The following is a 23,968-nucleotide window of genomic DNA, read 5'->3' as shown; positions in this document are numbered from 1 at the left end:
TTTAGTGGTCATTGATTATTGAATAGCCAAACTTTCAATGCAAAAGTTAATGGTATAAAGTTTTCAAATTAAAATTATTTAATGATTGAATTAAATTTATTTTGAATTTTTCTTCATCAATTTTCCTATAAATAGTCAGTATTTTGTGCCATTTGTAAATTACCAAGCTTTTTTCTATCATTTAATGATTTCAAATTGTTTTTATATTTTTTATTATTTTTATTCAAATTTTTTACTCCCATTCTTAAAATTTATTTATATATACAAAGATGAATTTCCAATTTTGATTCTTCATATATTTCCTTTTATCTTTATTTTTTTTATTTGTCTTTGTTATTGATCGTTATGATTTTATTTAATAGTTTTTATTTATTTATTTTTATGAGTGATGACATATTTTAATTATATTGTTTCTTTTAAACGTGTATTGCACGTAATTTATATGAGTGATCGTTGTATATACTAGTAATTTAATATTTTTATATATAATTTTTTATTAAATTTTTATAGAATATATTGATTATTATAATAATATAATAATTTTTTATTTTCATGACATATGTATTGTATGTGTATTTATAATTTTTAGAATAAATTAATAAAAATAAAAGTATATTAATGAAAATAAGAAATTATAGAAGAGAAATTTATTATGAAAAAATTATAATTTTATAATTGTCAATGTTTTATAAATATATAAATTTAACAATTTATTATTTTATTGGTTCATATATTTTCGTGTTAAATTTTTTTAATAATTAAGTATTGAGTTTATTAAAATTAATTAATTTTTAGCATTTTATGATTTTTTTTAAATAATTCAATAATTCTATATTAAAAATATGATTCTTAATTTTTTTATATTGTATTCACTATTTACCAAGTTATAATAAGATTATAGTATTAAAAAATTATTATATTTTTTGATATGTACACACATTAATGTTTTTAAATTTTTAATAATATACTATTTTAAAATTAAAAAATTAGTATTATAAATTTACTCACCCTATTAATTATATTAATTTTATAATTAAACTCAATATTTTAAATAATATATATTTATACATTTAAATTTCTTCTCATATATATAATTTGTTTTATATGCATAATTATATATAATTTAAAAATTTTAGATTCATATGATTTTATTATATATTACATATTATAGTTAATTTTTTTAAAATAAACAAATATTATTTTTTATGCTTTTTTTTTTTCAAAAGACTATACTTTTCATGCTTTAAATAAACTAAGAACAGAATCACAGGGCCCTGTCACCACACGATAAGGCTGTTGTAATTAAAATGTCGTTTCCTTCTGTTTTAGAGCTATTGTTTCATTGCATCCAGCTAGTTCCATTGACCCATATGCAGTAGCTTTCTTTTCAGCAGATGAGGTAATTTTGTTTATAAGTAGGGGCATTCGGTTCCAGTTTAATTTGGGATTTGCTTGGTATGACTGTGCACGATTCTTAAGGGAATCGAACCGAATCGAAAAATCGTACCAAACCGACAATAACTGTATCGAACTGAATTTATTTTGATACTTTAGTTCGGTTCTGGTTCTTTACTAATAATTGAACCAATAACTGAATTTATATATATGCTTTTCTATGTTTTTTTTTTAAATATATTATATGCTTTCAATATAATTATATATACTTATGTATGTATATATAATTATAAACTAAATATAACTTAATATTTTCTTAATAATTTTAGTTATAAATACATTAAATTACCTTATCATTCTTAATTATAAATATACTATTATCTTATATATATATATATATATATATATATATATATATATATATATATATATATATATATATATATATATATATATATATATTAATTCTTAATTATATTTGTATCTTATAGTTAAATATTATATGATTAATAAATAGTTAAAATGTATATTATATGATATATTTATATATTATATAATATATTTAATCCTAAGTTATATATGCACCTCATAATTAAATATTATATAATTTAGATATAGCTAAAAGATATATTATATGATATATTATGTATTAATAACTCAATTCAAAACTTAAATGCTAATTCAAGTATGACTTTTTAAGAAAATAATTACATAAAATTATTTTAAGAACCGAGAACTGAACTGGAATCGTATCGAACCGAACCGAAATAAAAAAACTAAGAACTGTACCAAACTGAAACCGAAACAATAAAGAATCGAATATGAACCGTACCGAAATTTCGAAATTCCGGTTCGGTTTCGGTTCCTAGGCAAATCCCGAAATGAACTGGAACCGAACACCCCTACTGCCTAGGAACCGAAACCGAACCAGAATTTTGAAAATTCGGTACAGTTCCGGTTCGGTTCTTCATTGTTTCGATTTCAGTTCGGTACAGTTTTTCGGTTCCGATTCGGTTCGGTACGATTTCAGTTCGGTTATCGGTTCTTAAAATAATTTTATATAATTATTTCCTTAAAAAGTCATACTTGAATTAGCATTTAAGTTTTGAATTGAGTTATTAATATATAATATATCATATAATATATCTTTTAGCTATACCTAAATTATATAATCTTTAATATAAGGTGCATATATAATTTAAGATTAAATATATTATATAATATAATAGTATAAGTATATCATATAATATACATTTTAACTATTTATTAATTATAAAATATTTAACTATAAGATATATATATATATATATATATATATATATATATATATATATATATATATAAAAGATAATAGTATATTTATAATTAAGAATGATAAGGTAATTTAATGTATTTACAACTAGAATTATTAAAAAAATATAGAAAAATGAAATATAATATTAGTTTGTATTTAATTTATAATTTTATATACATACATAAGTATATATAATTATATTGAAAATATATAATATATCTAAAAAAATATAGAAAAGTATATATATAAAATCGGTTCTCGGTTCGGTTCCAGTTTGATACGATTCCGATTCGTTTCTTAGTAAAGAACCAGAACCGAACCAAAATATCAAAATAAATTCGATTTGGTACGGTTCCTGTTGGTTCGGTACAGTTCTTCAGTTCGGTTCGATTCCCCCAAGAACCGTGCACAGTCCTATTTATAATATCTCCCTTTTCCACAATTCTAGTTCCTTACGTTGGTGTGATTAGTGAGCTCTAATGTTCGTGTATGACCATATTGCCTCTCAATCAAATAGCCTGAAAGGAAATTGCTCAAGTGATAATACTTTGTCCAGAAAGTCTCGTGGGTTTGGAGTCTAGCACAGCAAGCATCCTAAGCATAGCACAGGCATTGTCTAGAGGCGGCTTTAAATAACTGAAATATGAACACTGACATAAATACAAGGCCTCAAGGTCGCAAGGAAATTTTAAATTTTTAAGGACTGATCAAGATTCATTTTCTTATTTACAAAATTCCTCTAAAAAATTTCCAAAAGTATAAAACCTTACCGTATAGTATGAAGAAAGAATGAAATGAACAAAACACAGTCTTAAGTCCAACTTACACCCTCCACTCATAGATCCATAACAAGACACACAGATCCATAACAAGATCCTTATCATAATAGAAATTGTATAAAATCTTTCAATATAAAAGACCTGTTCTGTGCTCAAGTTGATAAATGGAAAATATTATCCCCTTCGAATCATCTATTACATATTTCAAAATTGTAAACATGCATGGCCACCATAACTTCAAAATTTTAGGCATGCATGCCTTTGCAAACTTGTAGTGCAATAAACTAGGGTAACATATCCAGCTTTGCTGTTTGTATCTATTGATCTAATGAGCTTGTAACAGTCTTTAGTTGCTCTAATGCACGTTGCATTCTATGCCTTTCCCCAACAGTTAGACTGCTTTCCTCCGACTGCAAAAGCAGAAAAACAGATGCACGTTAAAACTAAATGACATACACTTTGTACCTGCCAATTTCAAACACATTTGAGCAAAACTATACCTGTAATAAGCGTATGCTTTGTGAAATATGATCAATCTCCGCCCTAGATGAAGAAATAATTTGCTTCATCTTAGCATCCCTATGCATCAACATTAGGACACTAACAATATCATTTATCCTACTTGAGTGTCCTGTAGTACTTTTAGTTATCAATGAACCCATCCCATTCAACACGAGATGCAAGAGCTTTCTACTTCTATCAAACAAGAAAAAGCAAGGCACAATATAGTACATCTGCGCTCGTACATGAGCTTCCATGGGCTCTGCATCATCTCCTCGCACACACTGTATAATGTGAAAACAATTCAACATGAACCACCTAGAACTGATGCACCAATTTGGGACAATAAAATAATAAACTAATAATGATTCTTTATATTCAAAAAAAAAGACTAAAAAAAAGGAACAAAAGATGACATTTTCTAATTCCAATATACATATATAGTTGAGAATTCAGGTATATAAAAGAAAATTAAGTTATATGCTGTTGAGTGCCCCCTTTCTCCTTTCTGCTCATGGTGGGTAAGGTACACACATTAAGAAGGCATTAACATGTCAAAATCTTTACTGAACTGGAAATACATATAATTGAGAATTAATAGTAGATGCAAAATGAATGTAACAAATTCAGGTATGCGACCATGACAGGCCTGGCTAGGGCTTGAGGTTGGTTAGGCAAAATATTCTGATGACAATCAGGATAACAGAAAGGACCAACAGTGTCCATAGTATATCATCAGAATAACAGAAAGAACAAGCAGTGTCCCTAGCCATTGCAGAAGCGTAGCAGTGCAGAAAAACTCAAAACTTGCTGAAATAATAATTTTCTTTCAGAATGTTCCAATAGATTCAAAGCCAACTACACTGCCTTCTCAGCATTGGTCATTGGCTTTTCCTTCATTTTGGATTTACTTGGAAATTTTTTTTAAGCTCAACGCATACTAAAATGCACACAACTACCAACCAATGAAAGCTCACAACTTGTTATTATTATTATTATTATTATTATTATTATTATTATTAAAAAAAAAAAAAAGAAGAGGAACAAACTGATGCCACAACAACTCTAAAGTTAACAAAAGACGTTATGAATATCAAGACACCACATAAAATGGCAGGTCTACCAATAAACAATCAGTTGAAGACAGATATTTAAATGAGCGAAAAATACTCACATGAACAACGTCAATCAAATAGCCTGAAAGGAAATTGCTCAAAGTGATAATACTTTGTTCAGAAAGTCTCGTGGGTTTGGAGTCTAGCACAACAAGCATCCTGAGCATAGCACGAGCATTGTCTAGAGGGGGCTTTAATAACTGAAAGATGAACACTGACATAAATATAAGGCCTCAAGGTTGTAAGGAAATTTTAAATTTTTAAGCACTGATCAAGATTCATTTGCTTATTTAGAAAAATTCCTCTAAAAAATTTTCAGAAGTACAAAAACTACCAGTTTAGCGTAAAGAAAGAATGAAATGAAAAAAATGCTACTGAAGCAATAAACTTACGATCTGCTCTAGTATTACTCCCTCCAATATCAATAAAACTAGGGAAGCATCACCCATCTGTTCCAGGCATGAGCAAACAACACAGATCAATTTCTTGAAAGTTCCACGATTTGAGATCTTTGTATCTTCCTCAATAGCAGGGCTAATGTTTTCTGCAGACATCAATACAATTTCAGAGAGAAACTAGCTAAAATCATTCATCAAATTTGTTTGCCAGTTGACAATGATGAATATAATTCTACATACCTGGAAAAACATTGAAACGGGAGACCAAAGTGACAAAGAAGCTAAAGTGGTCAGTTATCTCAATATGGCCTGCTTTAAAGGCTGAATGCAAAACCTCTACGATCCGAAACAAGACAAATTCATCCAAGTCAGGACCTGACATACAACAGAAAAGAAGATAGGAAATTAATTAGTTCCATGACATTCAATAGACATGGATAGTTTTCACCTTTATTAGTATCATGCCCTTCTTTAATGCCCATAACATGCTGTAAACCAGCAATAAAATTTACTAAGCACCCAATGCGATAGGGTATCAGATCATATAGCTCAGACATTCCTAAACATATGATTGACTATCTTGTGGTGGGAAAGAAAAATTGTCAGGTTCAACTTCAAGGAAAATCTTATCCTCCAGGAACAATAATGTATTCATTATTGTCATGATCTTAATCATCAAAACTCAGGCAGTAACTTCTTTTCCGATTTTATGTAAAATCAGAAGTGGGCAATTTTTCAGCTTGATGCCATTATCATTATACAATTTACACAATGAAAACTTTTGCAGCTTAAAGAGTTAATTTATGCTACATAAGTTAGGAAAAAAGTGCATTATACATAGATATGGGTTTCCTTGCAACGCGTGCTGTAAAGTTTTCAATTCAGGAGGAGGACCATCACATATGAAATTAAATAATATAACAGCCTGATACTTCATAGAGCTAATTTATATTAGATCCTCAAAGCATCAACAGCAGAGAAAACTAAAACAAGCCAGCCAACACTGTAAATTAATGAACAAGTAATACTCACAGAGGCAACATGAAGCTATTGACTTCAACAAAAGTGCATCTAGGTGAGAAAAGTAATAAAGACAAAAGATGGAGAGTTCTTGAGAATCCCTTGGAAGCCCTATGAAAGGACCATAACATTTATCCCCTGCTAAATAGATACGAGCATGACAAAGAAACATTTAATTAAGCTCAGATATGCATGTAACCAGCATGAAATTGTTAATCAATCAGTAGTGACCTTCTCGATATGTGCAGTAAAATTTTTGTAGTGAGTATTGCATGTTGTCGTATTCCAACGCAAGGAGAGAGTTCGGCGTAGAACATTGACCCATGCAAAGCAGAAGATGCAACACAACCTACAAGGATGAGTGCAGTAAAAAGGTTATCAAACTGTTGCTGAGTAATGTTGCAGATGATAATTGTAGAAGAAAAGCAAAATTTAAACATTGCTGAAGCTAAATTGCAAAAATTTTCATCTTTAACTTGTCTAAATACCTTGGAAGAGGATGGGTGCCTATCACTGAGCAGGATTAACAACACAGGTAGCTCTCTTATCCAAGTAATAAGAGGGTCCACTACTTCTGAATCACATCCATCTGGTTGCCACATTCCTTTTCTCTAACAATTTTACAAAATACATAAGAGAAAGAAACAAGACACAGGATTCAGTGGTTTGCAGTGGAAATTGCCAAGCACAAACGCTCACAATAGGAATAACATTTTAGGGAAAGGAACAGGCCTTTCTAAGGTCAGGAGTTGAGCTTACAGAAAAAAGCATTTCTTCAATTGCAGTAAGGCAAGCCAATTTTACTGAAGACTCTGGATTGCAATCAAGGAATGTCTTTGTAAATGCCTGCAATTTAGATTTGATTATTTAAAATCCTCACTATCAGTATTAATGATCCTTGAGGGAACCTCCAGATGTTTGGGAACAAAAACCTCAAAAAAGGAACCATCAAAGCAAGAATAGATGATCTCGTGACCAAGAGAGATCCTAATGCAGAATAGGAAGTTTAAAATTTTATTTAGGAATTTTAATTATTATAAAATTAGAAAATGTAAAGAGTTTTTATTATTAAGGAATTTTATTATTATTAGATCTATTATTTCCTACCTAAACTGACTTGGATGAGAATAGTATAACATGATCTAAAGCATTACACATTTATGAGGATTTAACCCAAAATCGTTTAGAGTGGAGAAAAAGAATCCATATAGCCGACCCCAAATTTTTGGGACAAAGGCATAGTTGAGTTGAGTTGTAAATCTATTATTTCGTAATTTATCTTATTTAGTATTTCTAATTAGAATTTATTAGGATATCTATTCCTAATTTGATTAGGGTTGTAAGTAGGGGTGAGCATTCGGTTCAAACCGAACCAAACCGAATTAAATTATGAAAATCGAATTACATATTTTAGAAACCAAACCAAACCGAAATGGATAAAAAAATCAAATCGAACCGAACCGCTCTATTTCGGTTCGGTTCAAACTGATCGGTTTTAATTTTTTATTATTTTTTAATTTAGACTTGATTTTCAAGTTATTTGGTCTAATTTTGACTTTGATTTCAACCTAATAAACATTAATCAAAGAAATTAAACAATTTATATATATAAAATTAAATACAATTCATAAATTTTCCATAAAAATAAATCAATTCAAAAATCGATTCGATTTAATTTGGTTCAATTTGAATATGTAAAATTACTATTCGGTTCGGTTTAATCGATTTTTTTCTTCAAAACCGACCCGAATCGAAAAAATCAAAATTTTTATAATATAAAACCGAATCGAACCGATCTGATTGAACCGAATTGATTTAGTTCAGTTCGGTTTTTCGATTTAAACCGAAATTTGCTCACCCCTAATTGTAAGCTCTATAAATAGAGCTAATTTTCTATTATTCAATAGCTTTAGATTATATGATTATTATTAAGATTAAATAAAATTATTGAAAATTAGTTCTCTTTTCCAAGGATTGGTCCTTATTTGTTCTTTATTTATTCTACATCAATTTGGTATCAAAGACTAAAATTGAGCCAAATTTTCATTGCTTTCCGCAAAATTACTAGACTTCCCATTCAAGTCTTCCCATTCCTTAGATTCCCACCGGTGTTTTTATCCTTTGAAATTTTTTCTTATTGCCTACAGTTCAAAAAAAAAAGAGTCAAAAACCAAAAAAACTCAACAACTTGTTGTCAGCCGATCTGTCTCTTCACGTTGTCAAAACTTCAGTCCGATGCCCCTGGAGCATTAACTAACGGATCGGATATTCGGATCAGCCTCCACACCCAACAAGCTCACCCTTGTTTTTAGCAAAAACAACTCTCAAAATCTGAATTTTGAGTTTTTTTTTTCTTCAAGTAAAGTATGTTTTCTTACTTCAAATGCCATGGAAACTTGTATTGAGAGGCTAGAAGAGGTGATCAATTACTACAAAAATGTTCTTGAAGAAATTAATTATGACATTTAATTTCATAAGAGTCAATTACTATCTCTATGTCATTTGATAGATAATTATAGTTATAGATGTGATCGTGAAAGGTGTTCTTTCTTATATGGTGAATATCGAGAAGTTAAATAGATTTTACTACATAAGGAAAGGGAATATGAAGATTTACAACAATTCTTACAAGGAAAGAGAGCTTGAAAAATGCAGGAAAGAACCTGTGATTTCAGGTGTGAAAAAATTGAAAGCACAGCTTGATAAGTTATCAAAAGTATAAGTACAGGTTGACGAATTATCAAAAAAAGAGCTTAAAAAGTTATCGGTAGAGTGCGAGAACTTAAAGAAGAAATTAAAATTGCAAACTAAGAAAAGAAGTTTAACTTTGAAGATGAATGAAAAGAAGAACTCTTAGAGCAACTTGAAGATGAAAAAGAGGAACAAAACGAGAAACCTGAAGAACCTAAGTTTGAAGAGTCTGAAATTGAAAAATCTAAAATTTTGATTATTGAACCTTCATCTATTGAAGACCTTATTCCAGAGCATGGAGTTGATCAAGCCGCGGAAACTCTAATTGAAATTGAAGAAAAATCAACTTATGGAAATAACAAAAGAATTTGAAAATTGGAATCTTGTTCCTATGGACTTTTCAACTATTATTTTTATTGATTTTATTTATCCAGATATTTTCAGAAATACAAAAGAGAGTGTAAACTTTTTCAAATCAATTTTGTTGCTACCATCTAAGAAGATTGTATTGTTTGTTCTCCGTATTTGGTTTGTGATCATTTAGCACTTCAAGACTCAAGGACAAGTTTTTTCTAACCAAGGGAAAATAATGCAGAATAGGAAGTTTAGAATTTTATTTAAGAATTTTAATTATTATAGAATTAGAAAATTTAAAGAGTTTTTACTATTTAGGAATTTTATTATCATTAGGTCTATTATTTCCTAATTTATTTTATTTAGTATTCCTAATTAGAGTTGATTAGAGTTTGTATTCCTAATTTGATTAGGGTTGTAAGTTCTATAAATAAAGCTAATTTGCTATTATTCAATAGCTTTGGATTATACAAATATTATTGAGATTGAATAAAACTATTGAGAATTAGTTCCCTTTTCCAAGGATTAGTCCTTGCTTGTTCTTTGTTCTTTATTTATTCTACATCAGATCTAGTTGACATAATTTGCTGAAAATAAGAAACCGTCCAATTCTTGAAAGTACGAGTCAAACCTTTAGAAGGCGAGACTTCCAGTTGCCTATCACATGTGCTACAAGTTTTGGGATAAAATGAACTAGTGTAAGTATCTGCTTCTCTCTAACTGCTCTGCCAGACCTTGTTTCACTGTGGATCTGCAGAAAATATTAATAAAGAAACAAAAGCAGACACATACAAGATTTGGAAGGTACTAACAGATATGATGTTCCCTTGATCATGAAAAGGAAAAAAAGGAGAAAAAGAGAAGGGGAGGGGGGGGGGGGGGGGTGTTGTGGGAGGAGGGGATTTCACTCAAGAACACCAGAAAATCTCAATAACTAATTCAGAACAAAATATGCGTTGAAGTATTTAAAAGAATTAACTAAAAGTATTTAAAAGAATAAAACCATTTCCAAACTGAAAATATGTGTTGAAGTTATTTGGTTTACAGCTTTTCATATAGTTAATTAAGCAGGGTGCAAATGCTTTTAACATTGAACTACTACAGAAGCAACTTTAAAAGTAATCAGCAAACATTCTACAATATTACGAGTTTCTTAAATTCTAAATGGAGATTACTTCAATTCATAACACAGTAATAGACATACACACTTCCAGAAGAACCTATGATAATAATCTCTCCAGGATGCCGTGATTTTAATTAAGATTGGCAGATTTATTGTTTATACTTCATCATGAATTCCTTCATTTCTAAGTAATCATCCTCATCATATTCAGTCAACCATAAGCCTGTCCTGAAACCTTATACTGCTTTCTACTAAGTCCTATCAATTCTACATTATAAAGCACCCCAAACTTCAGAGGGTATTCTAGTAGATTCATCTATAAGAAGTTTGAAGACATAGCTATTACTTATGAATGAAATTATCAGAAAATCAAATGTTTCATCTTATATTCTCATATTTCAATTTTCAAGTGACTTATATCCTCTGGCTGCCATTGAAGGTAGCTCTTGACATTTTTCTGCTGCCCTTATGATATATTAATTAAAATGATTGTTTGACTTGAACTTGTGAGCAGTCCTAGCATAATATATCAGCCTAATCTATTTACAAGAGCATTATAATTTCCTATGAAAAAAAATACCATGAAATAATTCTATATCAATTTAAGAAGGAATAAAGCATCATATTGATTACTAATTAATAGGCCAAAGACGCAAAGTTCTCTCGATTAAGCACTTTTCTTACATTTCTGGGATAGTAATGGCATGGAAGTCAAGAGTGTTAGACCTTTTCAAGCAGTGCATGCTCTATAAATGCAAGAAATTTCTCTAGTAACTCAGCAGGAGGGTAGATCCATTCACTTAAGTGCAAAAATATTTCAGCAATCATAACATTCAAGGAAAAATATCTGTCATCATCCTGCCATTGAAAACAAATGCTAAGTCACTATGACAGTGAGTCAGAAGAGTTACAGAACTTAAGACATATAGACAGTCTAAGATAGAATAGAAACTATAAAAAGATAAGGGAGGAATACATGCAGTAGGGGAAAAAAAGAACCATACTTCCATTTGTTCAGTGGAAAAGAAACAAAGGAGAAAAGAAAATTGGAGAAAGTAATTTCCCCCCAAAATATCTCACATTTTCTCATCCCTCCACAAATGATAAAGAAATTATCCTCATACATTTCAACCTCCTGAGTTAACACCCCCCCCCCCCCCCCCAACCCTCCCTTCTTATGCAATCTTTTCGCCTATTTCCAATCTTCTAAGCCAAACAAATTGATGGAGAAACACATTGCAAGTAAACATAAGGTCCTACCTTTTCTGAGTGCACTGCATTGAATGGAAATACACCTAGGAACTTCTTTAGTAGCACTGATGAGATGCCTTGATCCCACATAGAAGCATATGATTCTGGATTACCCTTGTCAGTCGCATAAACAAAAAATCTGACTATAAGGTCAATGCTATGAAGTATGTTACGTAAGCAATCAAATGATTGTGCATCCAATTGCGGCGCACTATGAATTAATGGAATAAAGGCTTGGAAGCAATTGACTAAAACTGGAACGAAATCCTTTAGTTCATTGATGATGACAGAAAAATCTACACAAACAAAAAGAAAAATTTAAGGTTTGGTACAATACAATCTAATTATTAGATTCTAATATTGGGAGTATGACAAAAAAAAGTAAATAAATATGGTAACACTTATTACAATGAATGTAGAGAATGTGCTATCAGTTATAATTATCAGCTATGAATCGATTTGTCAGCAAGAATAGAAAGCCATGCAAAACAATGAGCTAAATAGCAAAATAAACAAAAAGTAGCCAACAACTCTCAAAATCATGTTAAATTAAATATATATAAATCATAAATGGTAAGGTTGCTGGAATTATTGCCTGTGCAAAACTACATGTATTTATATATTTGGTAACACATACATGACCATAAATGCAGAAACAGAATGATGGCATTGGGAAATGTAACTCGACAAAAACCCATAGAAAAATAAGAAAATGGTGCTGAGCAATACCAGCAAATTTTGTAGGCCTGTCAGGTTCATAAGCATGCAACAAATCTTGCCTTGGGACTACCTATCAAATTGAAGAAGAGATTATTAGAAAAAAATAGGCAATCAGAAAGCAACAAAGGAAAAGACTTAAAAAACTTCTACTTTGCAATAAATTTGTGGAGAGAACCTTCTTGAATGAGTCAACTTCTACTTTATTAGATGGCAACAGCAATAAGCAGTGCACCAAACCAGCAAGCGCACTCTTGAGCTTGCCCTTGTCTTCTAAATAGAACTGGTTCTTCCGCAGAATATCCGCATAATTTTGAAGAACCTGTTAATCAACAACAAATGAAAGATCATTTGCAAAAATCATATCAACTAAAGTTCATATTGACAATATATGGACAGTAGGTGAGGATTTGGATGAATTCCTAACTTTTTCTAAGATTCGATTATATATGAGGTTGATTGACAACTGAATGTGTACTTTTTTTGCCATTAAATAAAAGTCCTACAACTTATGCACTAACAAAATGATTCACTTATACCCTAAACAATCTATGTAGAAACACAAAGAAATCTTGAAGATTTAAAGTAAAAGAAAGATGTCCCTCAAGCAACTATAAGGTGAAAAACTACAATAATGTATCTGTGGTCATTATGCACTCTTATAGTTATACCATGTATAAATTGTTCATTTCCCTTCCATTTCAACATTAATATGACCCATAGTTTTGTACTTTTATAAGAAATGAATAATTAACAGAAATTTGACATTTGAAGTCAAAACATTATGCAGTTTCTACCACCAGCTATGGACATCAATAGAGTGTGTGTGCGTGTGTGTGTGTGTGTGTGTGTATTCAAAAACAAAGCATCAATGATGCACTCCAAATGTCTGAATAGCATGATCCAAATTAAGTTACCTTTTCAGCATACAAGGGAAACACAGCAGGATAATGCTGCACAATGAGATCAAAAAACTTGAAAGCCATAAGCCGAACTTCAATTGCTAAATGTGTCATTGCATTAAAAATGTAGGCCATCATTAAAGAAATGAAAGGCCTTTGATTATCCTGGACAAGTAGAGCAGAGAAACAACTGTCAAAGCAAAGGACGGAGTAATGATGATAAAGAATAATACAACAACAATTAATGACAGGATGCCTCATTGGAAAGGTAGAAGAACCAGCAAAAAAATAAAAAATAACAACTAAAAGTTAAGAAATCAAAAACATCAACTTGTGACGACGAGAGAGAGAGAGTGCAAAATACTCTACGAAACATCATCTTCTTTGGCTTTGATTTAAGGATATACAACAACAAGAACAACAACTATGCCACAATCCCAAACTAGTTGGGATCAACTACGTGGATCCTTCTTCGAAATTCAACTCTGTTTGAAATCAATTCCACATAAATTTCCAAAAAAAAATTGTAAATTTTTTTGTACTGCTTCCCTCCACGTCATTTTAGGTCTCCCTCTTTTTGTTCTCACTCCTTTCACCACTAACTTATCATACTTTCATGCTGTAGAATTCAATGCTTTGTGTAGGATATGACCAAATTTTGTTAATTGATTTTATCCGTAATGTGTGCTACATGTTGTCTCTTATCGATGTGGTCATCCCTAGTTTTATCAATTATTCTGTTACCAAATATTTATCTAAACATCCACATCTCTACCACACTCATTTTGTAGGTATGTTGTACATTAGGTGCACAACACTCACTCTCATACAATATACGTTGCTTGACCACAATTTTACAAAACTTGCCTTGCCTTTCACTTTGTAAGGGATCCTACAGTTGCATAGAACACCCATCACACTCCTCCATTTCATCCAACTTGTTTTGATCCTACGAATTACACCCTCATCCTCATCTATGAGCTATTCCTCAATGATAAATGAAAAGAAACTATAAATCTTTATTCTCGTTTGAGGTTGTATTCATGTACCAACAAACACTATTCTGACCTGGATATTGAACTCTTCAAACAACTAGACAATTGAAATTTCTACCAGTGCATTGGAAAATCCGTATTAGAAAATTAGAGGAAAGAAACAAGATGTGTATTGGAAAATCCACAATAGAAGATTAGAGGAAAGAAACAGGAAACCCATATTTCTTGACTTTTTCTAAATTATGTTAAGATGAAAGAAAAAGACACTATAAATAAAAGTGATAAGCACTAATTTATGGTCCTAGGGTAGGCAGTACAGTATGAATATATTTCTGATCGTTAATTTTACATGAAGTGGACATGGTAAAGATTCATAAATGACAATTTGTGCATAAAGTGTGCAAGATTTTAAACATTATCTCTGACATCAAGCACAGAAACACCCACACAAAAACAAATCACATCCTAGAATTGTTTTTCCATCAATAAGCTCCAAACAAGCATTAACAAAATGATCAAATACAGTTGTCTCATGCTTTGGGTGATAAACAGATAGATGGGAAACTTGCTATCCCAAACAATAAAAGAAGTTATAATAAAGAAGATAAGACTGCAAAATAAACTCAACTCAACTAAGCCTTTATCCCAAAAATTTATTAGGGTCGGCTATATGGATTCTCTTTCTCCACTCTAAACGATTTTGGATTAAATCATCGGAAATGTGTAATACTTCTAGGTCATGTTGTACTACTCTCCTCCAAGTCAGTTTAGGTCTACCCATTATTTTCATTCTATTCTCTAACCCAGAACTTATGGAGCCAAATTTAAAGACTGTCCTTATAAGGTGTCCAATTCACAACCACTACAAATAGGAGCTTTCAAGCAGTAGAGAAAATGAAGAACTACCTCATTGCAACTAGGTAAAATTACTGAATTGAGAAGTTGATAAAGGGCTTCTCGAACCATTTTATCCTCATCACTGATACGTTCACGTAGTTTTTCTATAACTGCATATCTGTGCAATTTCAGCTCTTCTGGATACTTAAGGAATAAATCCTTCATACCCATCAATGCATCTGCAAAAGGAATGGGATATAATAAACTAAAAAACTCTTGCCAGCATCAAAGATTCATGAATCCTTCAAGTAATTGAATTGGTAAATTCAATCAAAGATTCATTAACTAATAGTGGAAGCATTAAAGCCTCTACATTTTATGATTCACATGCACAACTTACATAAATTATTTGACTTTAAACAGTAAACAAAAAAAAATCCAAATAAACATAAAAGAATAATTGAGTAGTCAAGTAGATAACAAAGACAAAAAGGCAGGCAAATTTTCAGCCACAAGAGAAACCAGTATTCAGTTGAAGCATTGGAAACATTCAACCACTAGCAGATATGTATGCAATGATATCATCATCCTTTTAGTATTTTGTAAGAACCAATGTTTTCCCATGGGATAGGAAAAAAATTTACTCTAAGCTCCATAACATATATTATGTCATTTGCTTGTTTTGTTTCCCACGTGATAACCAAATTAAGATATTCTACCAACTTCCTTTCCCCTACATTTCTTGATAACCAGAGTATTATATTTTCAGATCTCATTCACTACCTTGAACTTTTAAAAGAAGGTCGTTTACAATAACGAAATAATATTGTAGTAATGAGGCTACCTTTTCGAACTTTTGCATTGTGATGGGAAGTTTGATGAAGTAGCTCTTTCAAAGTCAAGCCTTTCTTGCTCACAGCTAAACCCATTTTCTCTGATGCCACACTTTGCTCAGGAAGAATAATTGCTGCTCATAATACATTCTTTCAACAATCATATTACTCACAGAAAGCCATTTACAACTGAACATAACAGCATATAAAGGATCCATTCATCTTAGAAGATATTAACTTGTAAAGGCATGAAAAGCCCTTGGGATTTCATTCTTCTTGGACATACTGTACGAATAAAACTACAATTTTAAGCAATTACATTTTAACTGTAGTTCTGTGGAAGGATTTACTCGATTAACAAACATATAGAAATAACATTCCTTAATGATAAATGCGATAATATGATACATCTATCATTTGCTTTAGCATAGAAAAAAAAAAAATCTAACATTTTCTTCAAAAAGAATCTCCCAGTGAAACAAGCAATTTCTTGACTAATTAAAAGAAAAAAGGAAACATGGAGCCTTATACTTTATTTTACCTTACCTTTGGATTTAATTTCAGTGTTTGTAGCATTCTTAGGTGGTGGCAATTTCCTGCCAAGCTTCCGCTTAATTTTCTATAGACATTAAAAAAAATCCATCAATAAACGCCATGAAATTTAGGACTTATAGAAAAGGTAAGGTGTTACTAGGTAAATTCACCTTGAAATCGACACCACGCTTTTGCTGCTTTTTTGAGGAAGCCTTAGTTTTTGCCATTTCCACTACAAAAAACAATAAAGGTAAAGGAAAAATTAATGATAATCATGAATTTGATATAGGTCTTCATAAAATTAATTCCATGCCAATAATTAAAAGCTCATGCTAGTTTTAGCCAAGTGTTGTGACTATGCCACAACCAAACAGAAAATAGAGGATAGGGGGGAAGAAAATAGAGGAAAGGGGGAAGAGGAGAAGAAGAAGGAGGAAAGAGAGAGAGAGACCGAGAGAGATGACGCAGCGTGAAGCATAAAGAAAAGTAACACACACTCACATAAAGAGTGAAAGGAGAGAGAAAATACTCTATCGGACCTTGAACGGGGAAGAAGATGAGGCCGCCAGACTAGACAGTGCTATATTGGTGAAGAGACCTTAAACGGGGAAGAAGATGATCTTTTGGAAGTAGGAACAATGATGGACCTGATCCGGATTCTAAACGATGTATTTAAACCCGAACTCTGTTAAGAACCGGTACCGAATCCCTTCTATTTTCTTTGTCGGAGCAGGTTCTAATCGGGTCGGATGCTATTAGTATTAGGTCAACTCGAAATCTTTATTCTATTTAGCGGTGGCGCGCACATTTTATTTTGATCCAAACAAACCCTAAAATTTCTTGTGAATTGACTTCCTCTGGCTCGTAGTCGAAGGAGTCCAACAAAAAACCAAAAAATTCTTGTTTGAATCAGTGCGTAGAGTTATTACTAATACTCTAGCGTCATGATGAAACCCAACGCTTTAATGCAGCAGCAGGAGCCTCAGGCGATGGCGATCCAGAATTCGAACCAGGCTTCATCTGCGGATGCGCCTCCCAAGCAGGTGGCGATGGCTATGGACAGGCTGGCCCAAGCAGCTCGTCTCATTGCCGACGTAAGGCTCGGCGCTGACCGGCTCCTCGAAGCGCTGTTCATTGCAGCGCAGCCCCACCAGAGTAACAAGCCCTTGCATTTGTTCGCCAAAGAAGACACTGCTATGCGTCAACATCTCCAAGACCTCCGCGCCGTTGGTATGTTTAAGCGGTTTGCATTTTTCTGTTGTTGCAAGATTCTTAGGTTTAGGCTTTTATGGTTTAATGTCAAACGACGACGATAATGCAAATAGTTTCATACTGTTCTGTGAAATTGATGGAATAGCCTTTATTTTCTTTGCAATTTAATGAAGAAATTGGAGAAAAAGCACATTAATATCTGAGCTGCAGTTGATCTTAGTTATGTGCATGTTGGTGTGTGTTCTTTCGACTTCAATTTGGTAGTAGGGTGCTGTTGCTCATGAATATTGAATCTTGTTAATTTCGGTAGGAAGGCAGCTAGAAGAATCTGGGGTTCTCAATGATTCTCTAAGGTCACGAAGCAACTCTTGGGGTTTGCATATGCCATTGGTGTGTCCAGATGGTGCAGTCGTTGCATATGCTTGGAAAAGGCAACTTGCTGGCCAGGCTGGTGCATCAGCAGTTGATAGAACCAGGTTGGTTTGGAGACCTTTGATATTGTTATGGCAAATGCCTGTGCCACTTTGATACAGTGCAGTTATGCATAAATTTGACCCATTGGCATATAATAGTTATATGGTATAATTAATTTCAAGTATCAACTCAACATTTATTGTTCAGCGTGTACGCACTTTCTGTCTTTACATGTATCAACTCAACATTTATTTGCAGGTTAGCTCTTAAGGCATTCACAGATCAGAAAAGGCAATTTTTCCCTCACCTTGATGATGGACTAGAGGGTCAAAGTGATGAACCTGCATCAAAAAAGCATTGCAGTACCCAAGTGCCACCAGCAACCCTTCAGGAAGATCTTAGTGATTGCAAAACATTATCAGATGTTTTAACACGTCTGGAAAAAGAAATGCCAAATTTGAAAGTTTTCACTTATGAACGACTAGATTGGTTGAAAAGAGCTTCTTCACTGCCAAATTCAACAAATGAAAATCCTGTTGAAGCATCAAAAGAGCATACTTTTCATTCTTTAAATAAACTAAGAACAGGATCACAGGGCCCTGTTACCACCGATAAGGCTGCTGTAATTGAACTGTTGTTTCCTTCTGTCTTCAGAGCTATTGTTTCATTGCATCCAGCTGGTTCTATTGACCCAGATGCAGTAGCTTTCTTTTCACCAGATGAGGTAATTTTGTTTATAAGATCTCTCTTTTTCTCAATTCTAGTTCATTACCTTGGTATGATTGGTAAGCTCTGATGTTCATGTATGACCATATTGCCTCTTCCTTCTAGAGTAGCATCACTTTACCTCTTGATAGTTGCTGCAATTCAGAGTTCAATAATTACTCCTGTTTGAAGTTTATATCAGAATTGCAGTAAAAAAGTGAAGAGTTGAATTTTAGTGCTTGCTTGGATATGTTCTCACTATCCTAGTACATCCTATCCATGTATTATATATTTAGATTAACTTATAAGTTCAGGTGCTGTTTCTCAAACTGAGCAGTAACATGTAGTCTCAACATTATAGAAGTCAATTCACCAAATTTTATTAGTCAAATCCTACCCTTAATTCTAGTTTGATGGGGCGTATGGTTTTACTTGTGCCACTAATTGTTGGAACTGAACCAAAAAATATTTTTAAGTGTTGTCAACGAGACAATTACATTTCGTTGCTTTTGAGCTTAAAAAAAAAAAATCTTGTACCGAATCCATTATCTACTTGGTTTTGTATTTTGCTGCCCCTTCCTTTTACACAGGAGGGTGTTCTAGCTGCATTTTGCTGACAATTTATTCATCTTTTACCCTCTTCAATAGGGAGGCAGCTACGTACATACAAGAGGTTTTTCAGTTCATCATGTATTCAGACATATCACGGTAACCATGCTTGTCTGTAATTTAATTATCTCTTGTTGGGGTGGCTGATATGTTTAAACCTTTCAGTTCAGGCTGATTTCTTTGAACACCTTTCCAGGAGCATGCTGCAATGGCACTGCAACATTTTCTGGGGATTGGGACTGAAACAGCACTGTATTTCCTTTTGGTATGGTCCTGAAGTTATCGATTTTGGTGTTTGTTAATTGTTCATGTTTCTGAAGGTAAATATGAATCTTTGGCACATTCTGTCTTTTTCTTGATGCTTTTCTCTCTGTTTTTTTTTTTTTTTTTTGGTTTGGAAGCATTGGATCTGCAGCTATCAAACACTCTTTACTAAAGTTTGCAGGTAAAAGTCACACTTCTTTTGACTTGATGCGATTACGTAATTTTTTCAGATTATGAACTTGTTAGTTGTTTGTGCAGTAAGTGTGGGCGGCTACTGGCAATGGACCGAGAATCATCATTATTGCTACCTCCAGTTCATCGACCTTACCGGCATTTTTCTCCTCTGAAAGTTTCATCAGCCCCTGCCACTTCCTCAGCCAAGGACCAGTTTCCAGGAGCTTATCATATTGGTTGCTTTTCGGAGGAATTGTAGTTTCTCTAACTTTAGCCGACTCGATGATGTTTGACTACTTTGAGATGCCTATCTGTGACTTATGAGGCATTTTACAGGTTCACCTAGGAATGATATTTCATTAATCTTGGTGAGAAATTGTAAGAATTGATATCGCACAAGATGTGGCAGAATGACTCTGGCTTTTTTTACATACTGTAATTATGATCAATTTTTTTTAATATTTGGTAATATCATGGCATACATCAGGAAAAGTTGTGTTGCTTATACATGAAAAAAATTTTGCATGTAATGTACGAAGCTCCTTTTTTTTTCTTTTTCTTTTTCTTTTTTCTTGTAGTTAAGGGTAACTATAGAATAGTCACGCTTAAGAGCTCGTTTTTCAATTGAATTAAATTAAATAAATTAAAAATTAATAAATTAAAAATCAAATCAAATTGTACTAAATTGAAATAAATCAATTCAGCTCAAAAATTCAGTTTCTTTATCTTCATTCTTTCATCTATAGCTTCATCTATAGTCAAATCAATGTAAATTACAGATAATACAAAAAAAAAAATTTATAAATTAGTAATCTCACATTCTATAAACACGGGATAGATAAACAAAATGTACATTAACTCAAAATCACAATATTATAAATTGTAACAAGTGAATGGAAAAAATAGAAGAAAAAGAGAGGTTTAGCTTTGCTGTGAGGCTACAACATTGCAATGGCGGATTGGCAAGTTGGTGAGAGATTGCTCGATTGGTGACATGCACAGATGAGGGATTGTCGGATTCGCAAAGTAGGACGACGGACAATGAAGAGGAAACAAAGGAGAAGAAGAGATGGAGGATTCAAGAGGTAGGGCGATGGTAAGTAGATGAACGATAAGAAATGAAGAGGTGAGAGATTGCTCAATTGGCAACATGCACAGGTGAGGGATTGTCGGATTCGCAAAGTAGGGCGACGAACAATGAAGAGGAAACGAAGGAGAATAAGCAATGGGTATTGAAGAGGTGAGGTGGTAGTCTCAATTGCCAAAGGAGAAGAAAACAAAAATTTAGAAATGAAGTGGTAAGGAGTAGGGCTAGGCGGTGACAAATTTTTCAAAAACTAGTCTAAAACTTTTTAAGAGTTTATATGAAATATTTAAAAGTTTTGCTCACCCTCTCTTTTTATGTATTTAATAAATTTTAATTTATTTTATTTTTATAATTTTATATTAATTTGCATTTAATACATATATGTGTGTGAAGTTATGCATGTCAATTTATTTATAAACTATAATTTTTAATATAAAAATCTTCATTAAAAAATTCAAGATATAAAGGTTTAATCTTTTTAAAAAATAATAAAAATAAAATATAAAGCAATTAACAATAGTATAAGACACTTTTATTTTTCATATATTAAAACTAAAATTATATAAATTAAAATTATTTATTTATATTTTAAAATTATTAATAGATACGTGTAAAAACATGTACAATTTCCTGGCATGTATATAAAGTAAGTATTGTTTTCCCAAGGTGCTGTTGAGACATGGCATTTTCTATGAAAATATTTTTCTCTAATATTACCACATTATACTTTTTTTGAAAATAATAATGTGCTAATTAATAAAGGAATTAACATGCTAATTAATAGTTATTTAATAGTAATAGTATTTAAATCAATAATACCAGTATTTATTTTTATAATTTATGCTCACATATTTACTGTGATTCTCATAAAAATAATATCAATTTGAAATAAAAAAAAAATTATTTATTTTATTATATTAATTGTGTATATTCATTCAAAATATATAAATCCGAATTATGATGATAGAGATAATTACAAATATAGTGATCGCCAATTAACTTAAATTTTAGCTTCAATACTATTAATATATATTAACATATAGTCTATATACCTTATAATAAAAACATATAGCTTTTTCCATTTTTTTATTATTTATATTTTCATATTAACATATTGCATTAAAAAATTTAATAAATTTATATGTAAAGTATAGACATTTAATATGCAAGCGCAATTTTTTTTTTCCGCTACCACTAAACTAAATTGAGATAATCAAAATTCTCAAAATTTAAAATTAAAATTCTCAAAATTTAAAATCAAACTAACATAAAAATTAAATAATTTAATTTAATTTATTTAATTTAAATCGAATAAGACTTACCCTTAGTTCACAGGTCAACCTACATTTGTTGGTATGTCTTTATTCAAGAATTATATTATGTAGTTATACTCTATTCAATAAGTTGGACCCTTCCAACATAATGAAAACTGATTTACAAAGTACTGTCGATGGTTCAATGAACCCTCCACCAGAACGCTCACAGTTACGAAGGACAAGTTTTCTATATTCCATCTAGAATAAATTTTCATATATTTTAAATTTGTCAAAAATTTCTCCATGCGATGTATAGAAAATTGATGATTTATTTAGTGTTATTATTTGAATTGCTCTTAAAAAATTACTTTAAAATTTTATATTAAATTTAATATATTTCAATAAACAAAAATTTAATATATTTTATTGAGTCCTATAATTTTTAAAAGATGATTTCATAATATTAATAATATAAAATCTGATTAATAAAAATAATAAAAAAATAATAGAATATAAATACATATCAGAGATATATGATGCTGCTGTGAGCTCTAAAAGTTTAGTCCAATTACCATGTAGACCTGAAAAACAAAGAAAAGTGAGGGTGGTGGCCTCTTGATCAGCTACTCCAACGCTCAAATAAGAAAATCAATAACTTGAAAATGAGAGATTGAGAGAATAATTTAATATGGACTTTTGATAGTATAAAAAGCGTAAATGATCTCTTGTTGTTCCTAATATTTATAATCTTTTAAGGAAAATAGTCGTTACCTTAATTATAAAGATAATTTTAGGTTGACATTCCGATATTATATCCTATAAATTTGCCTTGAACATATGATGATTTTTTGCTATTGCTCGGTATGGATTTTGCTCAGCTTGTTGGGTGAACAAAAACATTATTACTCCGCTTATCCGATCTAGGCCTAGAATCATTTTGCTTTGTTCGATTCAATCTTATCTAGTTTAGGTGGCTGAGAGGCCTCTTGTTCTGTCTTTAACTTTCTCTATGGGTGCTAACACTTTGACCTCCACATTTGATATTTTACTTTCAAGAGTTGCCTCTTTGACTGTCATGTTGGTGGGTAATATTTTAAAGCAAACTAAAATATTATAATTAAGTTAATATTTAATAATTTAATAATCAAATGTAAATTTCATAATATAAAAATTTAAGGATAAAAAATTTATATATATATATTTTTAAATTTTATTTTTTTTAATTTTTTATTATTATTACCAAAAGAACATCTTTTTTTTTAATTTAATAAAATATAATTTTCGAAAAAAAATCTTCTTATTAAAAAAAGTCCGAAATTATAATTATTGACCCAAATTGAACTAACGGAATAGAGAGTGGGCCATATTTGTTTGACCCAAATTGATAGCTATAGAAAGTTCATTGCCCTAAAGTAAAACTTCGGCCCAATAGGGTCAAGATGGGCCTGGATCAAGCATTTCCAACACCAACCCGAATAATTGTCTATTTGCACCAATCGGATTACTCA

At 31.3% G+C, this 23,968-nt stretch overlaps 2 protein-coding genes across 8 annotated transcripts; one reads left to right on the top strand and one right to left on the bottom strand.

Moving 5' to 3' along the window:
- Positions 1 to 3,566: 3,566 nt before the first annotated feature.
- On the bottom strand, positions 3,567 to 17,414 carry LOC110634708 (uncharacterized). 7 transcript variants are annotated; one of them, XM_021783825.2, is made up of 20 exons: positions 17,279 to 17,414; positions 16,910 to 16,971; positions 16,752 to 16,824; positions 16,217 to 16,339; positions 15,442 to 15,611; positions 13,556 to 13,705; positions 12,817 to 12,960; positions 12,651 to 12,711; positions 11,931 to 12,217; positions 11,397 to 11,528; positions 10,179 to 10,298; positions 7,262 to 7,348; positions 6,991 to 7,113; positions 6,734 to 6,851; positions 6,515 to 6,640; positions 5,723 to 5,857; positions 5,477 to 5,628; positions 5,144 to 5,284; positions 3,969 to 4,253; positions 3,567 to 3,878 (listed from the first exon to the last, which is right to left on the bottom strand). In XM_021783825.2, exons 2-20 carry the CDS (start codon positions 16,964 to 16,966, stop codon positions 3,786 to 3,788), a joined length of 2,577 nt encoding a protein of 858 aa, XP_021639517.2. In that variant the 5' UTR covers positions 16,967 to 16,971; positions 17,279 to 17,414; the 3' UTR covers positions 3,567 to 3,785. The 7 variants fall into 7 exon arrangements, 6 of the variants coding, with proteins under 6 accessions (XP_021639517.2, XP_021639516.2, XP_021639519.2 ...); XM_021783824.2 differs by having other exon boundaries at positions 17,269 to 17,397; XM_021783827.2 differs by having other exon boundaries at positions 11,931 to 12,025; positions 17,269 to 17,397.
- A 98-nt stretch (positions 17,415 to 17,512) lies between these two features.
- Positions 17,513 to 20,576, top strand: LOC110634710 (mediator of RNA polymerase II transcription subunit 27). The gene is made up of 7 exons (XM_021783831.2): positions 17,513 to 17,969; positions 18,262 to 18,427; positions 18,624 to 19,089; positions 19,719 to 19,778; positions 19,876 to 19,944; positions 20,081 to 20,124; positions 20,202 to 20,576. Exons 1-7 carry the CDS (start codon positions 17,684 to 17,686, stop codon positions 20,374 to 20,376), a joined length of 1,266 nt encoding a protein of 421 aa, XP_021639523.2. The 5' UTR covers positions 17,513 to 17,683; the 3' UTR covers positions 20,377 to 20,576.
- Positions 20,577 to 23,968: the final 3,392 nt, after the last annotated feature.

Source organism: Hevea brasiliensis, chromosome 5, assembly GCF_030052815.1.
Source record: "Hevea brasiliensis isolate MT/VB/25A 57/8 chromosome 5, ASM3005281v1, whole genome shotgun sequence".
Taxonomy (NCBI): Eukaryota; Viridiplantae; Streptophyta; class Magnoliopsida; order Malpighiales; family Euphorbiaceae; genus Hevea; species Hevea brasiliensis.
Note: the sequence above shows the minus strand (reverse complement) of the source record. Positions and strands in the feature narration are given on the sequence as shown.

What these genes read in the sequence shown, in the direction of transcription:
- LOC110634708 (XM_021783824.2), bottom strand. An exon ending in GGAAGTCTCGCCTTCTAAAG is followed by an intron (nt 7,349 to 10,178) that starts GTTTGACTCGTA and finishes TCTAAATTGCAG; the next exon opens with GCATTTACAAAGACATTCCT. An exon ending in TTGAAGAAATGCTTTTTTCT is followed by an intron (nt 7,114 to 7,261) that starts GTAAGCTCAACT and finishes TAAAATTGTTAG; the next exon opens with AGAAAAGGAATGTGGCAACC.
- LOC110634710 (XM_021783831.2), top strand. Translation starts at nt 17,684, where the DNA reads ATGATGAAACCCAACGCTTTAATGCAGCAGCAGGAGCCTCAGGCGATG. An exon ending in CCAAGACCTCCGCGCCGTTG is followed by an intron (nt 17,970 to 18,261) that starts GTATGTTTAAGC and finishes TAATTTCGGTAG; the next exon opens with GAAGGCAGCTAGAAGAATCT. An exon ending in ATGTATTCAGACATATCACG is followed by an intron (nt 19,779 to 19,875) that starts GTAACCATGCTT and finishes ACACCTTTCCAG; the next exon opens with GAGCATGCTGCAATGGCACT.